We start from the raw sequence: 13,313 nt of genomic DNA, 5'->3' as shown, positions 1-13,313 counted from the left end.
CTTATTTCAAAGAGAAGTTAATATGTGAGAAACCTACAAATATCATCTTTAACAAATGGTCAGTACGATCAACTTTAATCTCCTAATCTGATGCACCAGAAGACTTTCACTATACTACAAAACTGTTGATAAAAATAACTTGAACTTGGAATATTCTACAAAATACCTAGCCAGTACTCTTCAAAAGTGTCAAGATTATAAAAAAAAGTCTGAAGAGCTGTTTTAGATTAAATAAAATTAAAGACACATGACAACTTAATGCAATATGTGATAATAGATTGTATCCTAACTAGAAAACCTGAATTAAATCAATAGATAATAATATTGTTTAGATGTTAATTTTCTGACTTGATGTAAGATGTTAACATTTTGGACACTGCCTGAAGAGCATATGTGTATTCTTTGTACACACTGTACATTCTTGGTATTCACTATGGACCTTAAAGTGTAAGAATTTTTTGAAGGAACACAGCAATACGAGGAGGTTTAGTTTATAATTACTTTACCTGCCACCTATCTTTGATAACTCTAGTATGTAACAGTTAAAAATTCTCAAGACTACCAAATTTGGCAAGCAGCAATGACAGTCAAGCATTGTTTATATAATCTCTTCACTATTTCTACTTTGACCTCTCACCCATACAATCTTCAGTTTTTTAGTATAAATAACTGAATGGGATGGGAGAGAGAAATTTAGATCAGTAGGTTCATGACAAATTATTTGAGGAGTCTGGAATCATAACTGTGTTCTTCACTTAAAATACCCCTTCATTTCTCAATCAGAATTCTAGGCTGTATGGACCATTTATATGTCATAGAATAACACATCTTAAGCTCTTATATTAAATCCTAACCCAATTGGGCTAATTATCATAGAATTACAAATTATTCATTTCAAAATGCTTGTTAGTGAAGGAACTGATTTTTAAAAAATATTAAAATCCCACCCAGCAAATAAAGTATAATGCATATACATATAAATAAAATTTTATTTACAAGACATAAAATGTGAATTTAGCAGTTATAGAAAGACTAAGGTCAAAATATTCTTTTGGTCCTTTTCTCTATGTTGTTAACAAACATTAAATCTTTAACCCTAAGATGAGTTAAGAAGGGGTTGGGGTGGTGGCTTAGCAGTAGAGTGCTCGCCTCACATGTGCGAGACCCTGGGTTCATTCCACAGCACCACATAAAAATAAATAAGTGAAATAAAGGTATATAAAAAAAAGAATATGTAAGGATTTTCTTAAAAAAAGATGAGTTAAGAAGACATAAAAGCTAGCCTGCTATACAAACTTCAAGGTGAATTAAAGACAAATAAGACAAAAACGTGATGTACAGAATGAAGTCATTGTCTCAATGTCCTGCCCAACGCTAATCCTATCTACCTAATTTTTCACTGTCTGATGAGAACATGGAAGAAAACATTCACAGTACAGATTAGTAGCTACTTTTTTGTTTACTGGAACTTTTAGATTTTAAGTTTTTGTGAAGAGCTGTTTTCTAACATTTAAACTGAAATCAGTTTTTCAAACAGGTTATAATCCTTTAAAAAAAAAAAAAGTAACCCCACCTTCAGGCTAAATGAAAATGAGCACTAATTATTTCATGAACATAGTACCACTCTTCTGAAGAACAAAAAGTTCTTTTTAATATTCTTTTATCTCCAATGGAAAAAAAATATTATTGGGGAGAAGAGTTTACATTTGTCTTAAAATGAAGTAGGCACACATTATCCTAGTTTTACAGTTGGAAAATCAAACACAAGGACAGGTTATACAATTTGCCAAAGTTTTAATGCTAACATCAGCAGTTAACTCCAGGATCATGTTAATTGTGAACTACAGGTTAACTGTAGAAATTAAATTACTAAATTTTCTTTTGAAAGGGCTGCTCTAACCCCATTAAGAATGAAGTTCACAAAAACTACATACTTTCAACACCTCTTTCACCACCAACACCCTTCTCTTCAACTTCCAATTCCAAAATTCTTACTCCTGCCTCTTTAAATTGTAGAGACAGATGGCAACATTTATATTTGTACTCGAGTCACTCAACCTACACTCACTCAATCATGCTGCCACTGGCTCAGAGTACCTCTCCTCCTCAATTTCTGATGCCACTCCAGCAACTTTAACACTTGTATAACTGACTTTTTAAAAAACACACTAGCAGATCCTGGCTTCTCTACTCCAATAACCTTCATCTCTCTTTCTACTTTTTAATCTTCCCTCAAGTCACTCTAGAGAACTTGTTCTCTGATCAAAAATTTCTTTATCTTTCAATTTCTCCCACTTGCAATCTACATGCGCTGTAACTTTACTAAACCTTCAATACAGTCATAAGTTCTACATGCCTATCTATCACTTCAAGCACATCTTAAAAATATAGCTTATTTGGGCTGGGGACGTGGCTCAAGCGGTAGCGCACTTGCCTGGCATGTGTGCGGGTTCGATCCTCAGCACCACATACAAACAGATGTTGTGTCCGCCGAAAACTAAAAAATAAATATTAAAAAAAAAATTCTCTCTCTCTCTCTCTCTTTAAAAAAAATATATATAGCTTATTAGGTGTGTGGAATACAGTATGATACAGATACAACGTAATTCTTTTTTTTTTTGGGCATGGTACAAAACCCAAGGCCATTCTACCACTGACTGAGCTACATCCCCAGACTATTTTGAGATAGAGTCTCACTAAATTGCCAAAGCTAGCCTTGAATCTGTGATCCTTCTACCTTAGTCTCCTGAGCTGCTGGGATTACAGATGTGTGCCACATTGCCCTGCTCATACTATGCAATTCCAATATCAATTCTACAACTTACTCCTTTGTGCGGCTGTAGAAAAGTTACTAAATCTCTCATGAGTTTAAGTTATTTATTAACTATGGATAATACTTAATTCACAGTCCTTATAAAGATTAAATCAAATATTGTCCAAGTAGTAAGACAGTTTGAGACTCCTCTTTCCTGGGCCTTGCTCATTATTAGTCGTTTTAATTTTTTTTGCCCTCTTCCTCTCCACTGTTGACATCACCTCAGCCAACAAATAATCTCAACTCCTCCTCTGAGTACTATCTACTCTTTGCCTTCACTAGTTGATCAATTCTCATTTTCTCTTCAATCTACAGCAATAACTGATTTTTGCTTCCACTACTACTCCCACAAAGTACGTCAGTGACATCCTAACATTAAATCCTTCTTTTGGGTATCACCAGTCTTTCTGCAATATCCTAACACTGGTGGCCTTCTTTGGATTCCTTTAACCCTTGGCTTCTAAAACACTTTCTATCTTTTGGTACTTCTTCTTTCTTCTCCTTTCCCTTAAAATTGATGCTTCTCACTACTCATTTTCCCATACTTCATATTTTCCATGGACAATTTTGCATTGAATTCAACTATTACATCAGTCTAAGATATCACTTCTAACTCTGCTCTCTTAAAACTTCTCTTTGGAAACTAAACCTATATTTATAACACATTATGAGACATTCTCTACCTTGATACCTAGCGAGCACTCAGACTTTAAAAGTTCAAAACTGGACTTTTTTTCCCCATTAAAAACCTATTCTGGGAGCTGGGGACATGGTTCAAGTGGTAGCGCGCTCACCTGGCATGCATGAGGCACTGGGTTCGATCCTCAGCACCACATAAAAATAAAATAAAGACACTGTGTCCACATATAACTAAAAAATAAATATTAAAAAAACCTATTCTGCCAATATTTTCACCTTATTTAAGTTGATTCCACATTTTTCCTATTCCTTTCTTTACATCCAGTCAAGTAATCCTATGTATTAAACATCTGAATTGCCCCTCAAATTTATCTCAAATACTTCCAAATACTTTACTACTTCAGGCGTTGGTGAGTCTATTTATTTGTTTTGTTTGCTTTCCACACAAATTTGCTATTACTCTCTCACTTAAAATAATGACTCCCTGTTGCTGCCTACATTAATAAAACCTCTAGTGCTTCTCATTAAGTATCCTTACTGACTAAAGAGGGTTGTGGTGCTGGGAGAGTATTTCAAAGAAAAAATTTTCTTTGAACTCTTCAGTGCTTCATCTGAAAAATTAATGAAAATTCTGTTCAAAATTCATGACATTACAGACCAGTTAAATAAATTTGCTTTATGTTACAGGTTCAGTCACCTCTCTTTGCCCCAAGACTGCTGATATACAATTAAGCACAAATCTAAACTACTAACAATTTTGTCCCCCAATACTTACTCCCTCACAACTCCTCCAAACAAAAGTATCAAAAAAACTATTGCTTTTCTCCTTTTTCCTTTTCTCATTCTATGCTAGCCCCCCACCACTTCTTGGTTGGAATGCCCTTTCTGCTTTCCATGCCCTTATCCATCAATGACTCCTAAAATGCTACCTCTATCCTAAAGCCTTTCTTCACACATTCCCTCCAAGGCTATCTACCCCCAGACAGAATCGCCTCCCCGTGAGTCTTGAAGAACTTCATAAGCAGAATGCTCATCACATTTCTGAAGGATCTATCTTCCTTGGAGAATTGTGAGAGTTAAAAGTTTACTTATCTTTATATCTCCAGAGTTGAAAAAGTCAAGTGCCTGGGAAGTACTCAAATGTGACTAAACTGAAATCCTTGAAGAAAAAAATCATTTTTGTCTGTTCAAATCTGTTTACCTTAATGCATAAGAAATATGTATACATACATGTATGATGTATGTTTGTATTCCAGTAACTAAAAATGTTGTTACATATCAAAAAGAAAAATCCAGAACTGATTCCTAATCCAATCTCAGTTTCAAAAATAAAACAATAAGCTAGTAAAAACAAACAAACAAACAAAAAAGGTATGGTGACTTTGTGTTGAAGTTAATATAACATTCTAATGTGGTAAAAGTTAAGGTTAAAAAAAAAAAAAGGTCCAGAAAAGTCATAACTCATTAAATTTCAACTAAATTTTTGGTATTACTACAATAATCCTAAAGAGAAGACATTAACAAATACTATGCATTTGCAAAAACATTTTATAACCATGTGTACTCTCCAAGCAAGACATATCTAATTGTATGTAATAGTATCACTAAATACTACCAGGAAAATAATTACATTCCACATTCTAAGTCAAGATAGCATTCATTTACACTAAAGTAATATTTGAAAATAAAATTACTAAACTTATGGATAGAAATTTCCAATTATTCTTGAGTTTACTAAGCTTATTCTTTGTTCCCTAACACTCTGCAAGATAATTTTAAAATTTCACAGTTTCCAGTAGTCAATCCTACATTTATGAGTAACTGATATGATCTAGTAAAAAAGAATTTCAGAAGTATGAAAAAAATTAGGATTCTAGAACTAAAAGGAACCCTAAAATTGATCAAATCCAATACTCAAGTTAAATCAGAAAAATTAAAAATCTAGATTTCTAAAGAGCAGAAAAATATATCTATACTTATGAACATTTCCTATGGGGAGAAATTAGACAATATTACATTTCTGACATTTATTAAGATCATATTATCATTTCTCTCCTCTAATCTTCAGATGTGATAAACTGATTTTTTTCATGTTTATCCAGCATTCTCAAAATAAACCCTGTGAGATTTTGTTTTATATTTAGTTCACTGAATTGGGTTTGATCTTTTTAGTTTTTGAAAATGCATAACCAATCTCTCTAAATATTCACTCTCCTCATCTCTATTCTTAGGGAATTAGCTATATATTATATTGGTCATCATCTCCTTCATATTTCTTAATCTTTATATTTTATATCTCCATCTTTAATTTCAACTTTTAGAGCCTCCATATAGTCTGTAAGAGAAGATTTTAATCTTGTGTGTAATGGACTTTCTGCAGGACAATGAAGCCTATGGCCCCCTTCTCAGATCAATGTTGAAGACCTAAGTATTTTTCATTTTTATATAGTAATAAGGTGGTTCCTTAACACATTTAACATAAGATATAGCAATGGTTTTAATAACTAGAATAATTTCAAGGTAGTGATGACTATAAATATTTGTCAGGATAGCTGTAACAACTGAACAGAAATTATGCTGTAAGAAAAAATCTGTAATTTCTGTGGGTATTATGGGATGAATTGTGTCCCTCAAAAATATACTGTTGAAGTCCCTAATCCCCAATACCTTAGAATGTGACCTTACTTAGAAACAAGGTTGTTACAGATCTATTAATTAAGATGAAGTCATTCTGAAGTAAGGTTGGCTCCTAATCCAATGATTGGTATCCTTATAAGATCAGATGAAAATAGAGACACACGGGAAAAAGGACATATGATGATGTAGGCAGAGACTGAGGTTATGTAGCTGCAAGCCAAGGAATGACAAGGATTCTCAGCAACCACCAAGAAGCAAGGAAGGAGTGCCATGTGGGGTGTGTGTGTATGTGTGTGTGTGTGTGTGTGTGTGTGAGATTGCTGAACCCCCTCCCCCAACACCCCATTTCAGAGGGAACATAGGAACATAGTACAACCAACACTTGATTTTGGACTTTTACCCTCAAGAATTGTGAGGCAATAAATTTCTTTTGTTATAAAAAAACTGAGTTTGTGGGGCTTTGTTAAGGAAGCCCTAGGAAACTAATATTTGCTATCATAAGTATCTCTAATACACTATGGCTTGTCGGCATTTTTTTCATTTATGAATATAAACAAATTTTGATATTAATTAAAATGTCACTTTTTCCCATTCAAGCCCACAAACACTCTGAATTTTAAGAACCTTTGTCTACAGTCATTTAACACCTTGGCTTAAGATCCATTATTAGTGTATTGTTTTGACAAAAACCCAGTTTTCCATTCCATGTTACAAAAACTAAATCTCACAGACTTGTAATGACTTTGTTTTTGGACTGAGATGCAGCTCCTGACACCACGTGTCACAGTGAAGAATTAAATCTAAATATTAAATAATAATAAAACTCATTATCTATGTTAACTTCTTAAACTAAATAAACATACAATTATTCCTTAGTGTTAGATCAATATAATTTGAATAAATGACCAAGTGAGAAGTATTATTTTTGGTACTTTGTGGTCATTAAAGAATGAAGATCGGTACGCTGTAATTCCTTATAGAGCTATTCAAGTTGACATTTAAGTTCAAGAGCCTTCTGCTCACTTATTCATCTCAACCATGTTATGTATTTTTTTTAATAAGCAGTACAAAGTTCTCCATTTTTATGTAAAAACCAAGAGGTACACCATAAAACTAAGAAATCTGTATGTTTTATCCTTTCCAGTTCAATTTCCAATTCTTTATCCCTAGTCACTTTCTCATAATTGGCACCTTGGAGGAGCTGGGGGGAGAAGATCAGATTTAAAGAACTTAAAGTGATCCAAGCCAGAGATATATTCAATTTTCTATGTTAAAAAAGACAAACATCTACCACTCCTTGCTGATGACGTGGTTCTTCAGATATATCACAAAGCTCAGAGGCTAAGTACATTCAAATATTCCAACAGCACCTAGGATAGGTTTAAGCCTGAACTAAGTTATTTCTCAAATTTACTGAAATAAAAAATGAGGCAAATTTTGACCTAAAATAAAAAGAATAGGATAATATATTGATTTACTTTTCTCATAATTTTCAATCTATTTTTCTAACACAGCTAATGCTCTCAAATGCATAAATTCACAAGAAACAAATACAAGGTAGTATGACTACATTAATTCAACCTATTTATTAAGCATCTATCACCAAGAATTGTGCTAGTCATACAAATGAAAGCAAGGGATTATGTAAAAGGGGACACAGAAATAAGCAAATTATTTCATACTATGTGATTTGTAAAAAATCCCTAATATAAATATGTACTAGGTACAAGACAATACATAAGGAGGGAATGTTGGAGGAGCAGTAAAGCATAAATGAGAAAATCTTTTGATTTGAGTTAACATCTCATACCAAAAGTTAAGAGAAAATTTCTTCAGGGGAGAGATTATTTTAGGTGTGCTGGCATGCTGTATTTAGAAAAATACAATTCAAGGTCATAAAGTTTTAAGTCAGAAAGCAGAAGGAAATAAAGCTGACGCAATTAGGCAGTCATTTAGCTCATTTAACTCAAACATCCTAAGCAAACGTTTATATTATGTATACACTACATCTATATTTATAAACATTACTTGACAATATTACACAGCTCTCCAATGCTTCTGTTCATATCTAGAGAGCTTTCCAATTACACATGTATATATGCATGCACATATACACATAAAGATATATGTAGGTGAATATATCTTGAATATATATATTTTTTCACATACATCTTCAGAATAATCCATCACAAGGTACATTTTTAATAAGGCATCAAATAATATAATCATAAAAATGTGTTTTATTTATGAAATAAAAAGGTTCTAACCCAGATTACACCAAGTTTATCACAAGTGACCTAATTCTAGTTAACCTAGTTTTAATCTTATATAATCCCAATTTGCCATTAGAAAACCTAGTACTGACATAGTAAGTATGTCTCGCTAATGAGAGCATACTAAGTAAAATGTTTAATATTTCAGCTATTTCACTTTTCAAGACTTTGCCAAAATGGCAGAGGATATGCAGTATTATATTCACTCACCAGCAAAGGACAAAGACCTTTAGTATCACATAATTTGCCTTTAAATATTTACAATTCTACTTAAATTCTATTCAATCACACACATGGTTTTAATGGAAGCATTTGTCTGGAATATTAATAATTTCTGTAAGGTTATAGACAAAAAAATTATGTTTAGCTAATCCCTTCATTTATTTACAACAGAAAGCATTTTACCCTATTTTCAAAAGTTAAGAATTTTAAACCCAAATTTGAAAGATTGAGATACAAATGTTTTATGCTATTCAAATTCCTTTCTTCCTCATTTAGCTTGTTTACTGTTTAAGACAAAATCTTAAACAGATTCTTCATTAATTCTTAAACACATATTCACAACCGTCCTCTAGGAGTTATCTTTTTCTCTACACAGAACTCTAAAGTCAAATAAGACTTCACATTAAGACCTCTAGAGGCCTTACTGAATTTTAACACAAAAGCTATCTAGAAAAAGTTAATATCCCAAGAAATGGGTGATTTTCACTTCTTTTAAAGTGAATTGTGTCCCTCAAAAATATACTGTTGAAATCAGGTTTAAAAAAAAAAAAATGACTAGGGTTAAGAACACTCTTTGATGTAATTAAATCCCTATGAACTGTGGCTTTAAAAAAGAATATGAGTAAAAAGCCCAAATAAAATCCTTATTACAGTACAGTTTTAAACTATGCTAAGACATTAAGAGCTTGTGCCGTAATATCTCTTTTATTTCTTCATATTGTGATTATAAATAATAAATTTTCATGAAAACATTACTTCATATATTAAAGATAGTGAGACATAAATTATCAGATTAAAAGCTACATTCCAAAGAAGTTCACTCTTTGTGGTTTAGCTAATGCACAAGCAAACAATGTCAGCTCAAGCATAATTTATTACCAGATGAACATCACTTTCTATTATAGTTTTTAAAAATGAAACCAGGATTTTTCCCCATAAAGAGTTAACATCTCATACCAAAATATTAATACCAAATAAATATTTAACAGTATTATATAGTTTGTAGAGAATACTTTATAATAAAGCAGGATACATTTGAGAAAATTGAATGTTGAGTCTAGATGAGTAAGGTAATTTCCAAGTGGTCCCATACTAAGCACATTTAGAATTAAAAAGAAAAAAGTAATCATACCAATGAAGTTCAGTATTTCCAAAAATCAACATCTTGATAATTATAAACCTCTTAAAATATTTTCTCATTTTATTGTAACTGGGGTATGTATCATCCAGTGCTTTACACAAACACTTGTACTCCCGGTTTATCTATCAATGATGGTAAGTATTTATGTTTTTTTTTTAAAAGGGCCCATTTAGAAACAATCTATTTTACACGTGTGTCAAATTCAAATTCCACCATTTGTTTTTCTATCAGCTGCAGCCACAAGGAGATATTCAACACTTTAAAACAAAAATTGATAGGAAGTCTTTTCCCATTTCTAAAATAGAAACTTAACATTTTGATCCCAGCTACTCACTTAAAAAATACCAAAAGTTACCGTTATTCCGTACAGCTTTTCAGCAGTTTTTCTCCTAACTAAGCACTAAGACAGACTTCTTGATCTCCCTCAAAGTAGGTCTAATCTGCGGAAGGCAGTGAGACACTGTTCTGCACTGTGAATGGACAGCCAGGTATTTTATGAATGGAGGCAATCACGTGATCCCAGCACCTCCCAGAACTGATATTTCCCACATAACTGTGTCAACATTCTGAGAACTGGGGTAGTTGTTTGTGTGTGCGTTATGTTTCTAAATTTAATCGAAAACTTCAAGTTCTCCTTACCTCCTGAAATCAAAAATATACATATAGACAAAGAAGCTTCGAATTTTTTCTTGGGAAATTCTTACAAGGTGTCCAAGGTGATGGATGTTTAATTATTTTTTTATGAATGAAGAGTGTGTTATGCAAATGAGGGCGATTCACAAAAAGAGAGAGAACATGGCGGCCACTTCTGCTTCCAGACTGCGCTGACACTGCAGCAATTACCTCCTTCTACACCCGCTCATCAGAAGGGTGGTTTTGTTTTTTTGTTTTTTTGTTTTTTTTTTTTTAAGGAGGGGGAATACTGCTTGTCATTTTTGTAGTTATTTCATGTCAAACTGGCCTCGGCACCGGACTTTAAAGTTTCCTCAAAAGGTCTGACTAGAGGAATGCACTTTGTTTAAAGGAACGCATCCTAAGAACTAGTCCTAACTCACTTAACTCTTTCTAACCCTCCAAAGATAAACAAAAACTCAACTACAAGAAAACGGATACTAATATTCTGCACAGAATTAAACCCTTTCTCCGTAGGAAACTATTACCACCACAGCATTATTCCCCCAGGCAGCTCCTACGATGAAACAAAATATTTAACAGGCAAACTATTTCGTTTGGAAAACATAAAGGCAGCCCAAATAAGCAAAAACTTAAAACTGGAATACTCTAGAAGTTGATGAAGTCACCAAAATGTTCAAGCATTATGAGATTCTGTTAAATCAACGTAATTGATGTGTCTTAATATAGCCGGAAAAGTAGAAACCAGCACTCAAAATTCTTAATTCTGAGTTCTTTACGAGAAGACACATCCAATATTTACAAAGGTAAACACAATAGGTCAACATCTCCCACACTCCAGGTGTCCTTAATCCTATTAAATTTCAAAAATGTTTCCCTAACCCTATTTTTTACAAGAATCTTACAGGTCATAAGTTTAAAAGGACAGACGAAGGGGGAAGACAAAGGCTTAATCGGTATTTAAGAGTCACTGACTCATCGAATTAAGATTCAAAAGCAGTTTGCTGCAGGAGGTGCTCCCACACATTAGTTTCCAAGTGAAATAGCTATAAAGGAAGAAGGATGGATATCTAAGGTATGTTGCCTGGCATGACAGAGCAAAGAAGGACAAGGCTGGGGTCTTCGAGGCAGAGGGGCAATTTCTATTCCACTTCTATCCATCCACAGTTCTCCATCAACAATTGCCATCCCACTTCTTCACTTAATACCCTTCCCAGGCAGAGAGCAACTAAATCTAAGAGATGGAGGGGGTTGCTGCCATTAAATAAAATGGCCCCCAAAATAGGTTATCTCCAACACAAGATGCACCAACTCTCCAGGGTTGCCAGTTTTCCGGCACCCAAGTCTCCACCAAGTCTGGGGAAGTGCCGAGGGAGAACTGGGGGAGGGGAGTTAGCAATCAAGATCAATGAGGCGCTTACTCGTTGTCAGAAGTCGCCGTCTCCTCGCTCATCTTTCCCTCACCGTGATCCGATCCGGAGATGGAGGAGCAACAGCAGGCGGGGTAGTAGCAGCAGCACCGAGGGGCAGCAGGCAGCGGCGGCCGGGGGGGCGCGGGGGCAGCGGCTCAGGGGCCTCACCATGGTGGATGCCTCACCCAGAACGGTGCCCCCCCAGCCGGGAACCCCGGCCACCCCCGCAGGGGGGTGGCAGCAGGAATCTTTGCCGTGGTGACCCCAGCCTCTTCCCTCGCCTCAGCGCCCGGCCAGGGAGATCCAGAGAGGCCGGGTGGAAAAGGGAAAATGGAAGAGGGGCTGCAAAGGCTGGCTGGAGAGCTGCTCCTCCAGCCACTGGGGTGGAGCGCCGCGGGGTCGGTCCGGCCAGGAAGAAGCGGGCGGGCGGAGAAGCCGGGAGCAGAGGCGGCGCTTCCCTCAGGGATGCGGCGAGGAGGAAGCAGAGCTCCGCTCGGTGGGGGCCGGTGGGGGGGTGCCAAGCCCAGGCTCCGGGCGGCGGCGGCACGGTCCTGCCGGAGCCCACCCCACCATCTCCCGCCCCGCCGCCGGCTGCCCGCTCAGCCACCGGCGGCGCCGGGGTCGGCCCTCAGACACGAGCGGAACAGGACAAGGGGGCCCGCGGCGGCGGATTCCTCCAGACACGCTCCAGCCGGGACTCCTCCTGAAGGGGGAGGCAGGGGCGGCGAGGAGCGTGAGAGGCGAGGGGCAGACGAGCTGGTTGCTCCCACCCGAGCCGGAGAAGAGCGGGCGAGCTCGTAGATACAGGGTCCCGAGAAGCCGCGGCAGAGGAGAGCGGCCGCAGGTCCCCACCAACCGGTGCCCACCAACAGCTCCGCGGGCCAGCTCCTCTCGCCCGCCAGAGGGGAGCTGCGAGGGGGGCCGCGGAAGCGCTCACGCCGCCCGCTCCTTCCGCCGCCGCCGCTGCCCGAACCGGGGGCGCCCGCGGGAGAAGGAGGAGAAGTAGTCCCTCGCGACTTCTCTCGGCCGCCTGCTTCCCCCGGGGGCCAGAGCGGACGCAGGGTGGGGCTGCCAAGCGGGGGGTGCCCCGGCCGTGGCGGGCAGTGGGTGGGAGGACTAAAAACTGCAGCCCCCGGACGAATCACTGCAACTCGAAGTCGTGTGCAGCATAGCAAGTTTCAGGAAAGTAGTTCCCTCCTCCCTTCATTTCCCAAATCGTTGTCGAGCCACTTGAGCGGGGAAAGGGGGAGGGAGGCGGAGGGATATGTCACTGCACCGCGCTTGGTGTGCGTGCGCGCGCTCCAAACTCTTGGCACGCTGCGAAAGGGGGCGGGGGTGTGAGCTGCTAGGGGAGCTGCTTGGGAGGTTGCATTGTTGCGGTGCGTTACCCCTCGTTACTCTGCTTGGAATATCTGGGTTGCTTGAACAAATTAGCTACAAAGACAGTGTGCTCAAGGAGCAAATCTGGATGGTGCTCTGTTTTGCTGTTTGTGGTGTGTGTGTGTCTTGCAGAACGAAGAATGGAACTGGCTTGAGTTCAT

General features: G+C 37.4%; 1 protein-coding gene across 1 annotated transcript in view; it reads right to left on the bottom strand.

Moving 5' to 3' along the window:
• The window catches only part of Spred1 (sprouty related EVH1 domain containing 1), an 87,151-nt gene extending 74,221 nt beyond the window's left edge, over positions 1–12,930 (bottom strand). The window contains exon 1 of the mRNA XM_046461394.2: positions 11,782–12,930. Coding sequence (XP_046317350.1) covers positions 11,782–11,813 — 32 coding nt within the window. The 5' untranslated portion in view covers positions 11,814–12,930. The remainder of the gene's footprint in view (positions 1–11,781) is intronic.
• Positions 12,931–13,313: the final 383 nt, after the last annotated feature.

The sequence above is a fragment of the Marmota monax genome, unplaced genomic scaffold (assembly GCF_021218885.2).
Source record: "Marmota monax isolate L192 unplaced genomic scaffold, Marmota_monax_Labrador192_F-V1.1 WCK01_AAM20220418_F8-fsc00001, whole genome shotgun sequence".
In the NCBI taxonomy this organism is placed as follows: domain Eukaryota; kingdom Metazoa; phylum Chordata; class Mammalia; order Rodentia; family Sciuridae; genus Marmota; species Marmota monax.
Note: the sequence above shows the minus strand (reverse complement) of the source record. Positions and strands in the feature narration are given on the sequence as shown.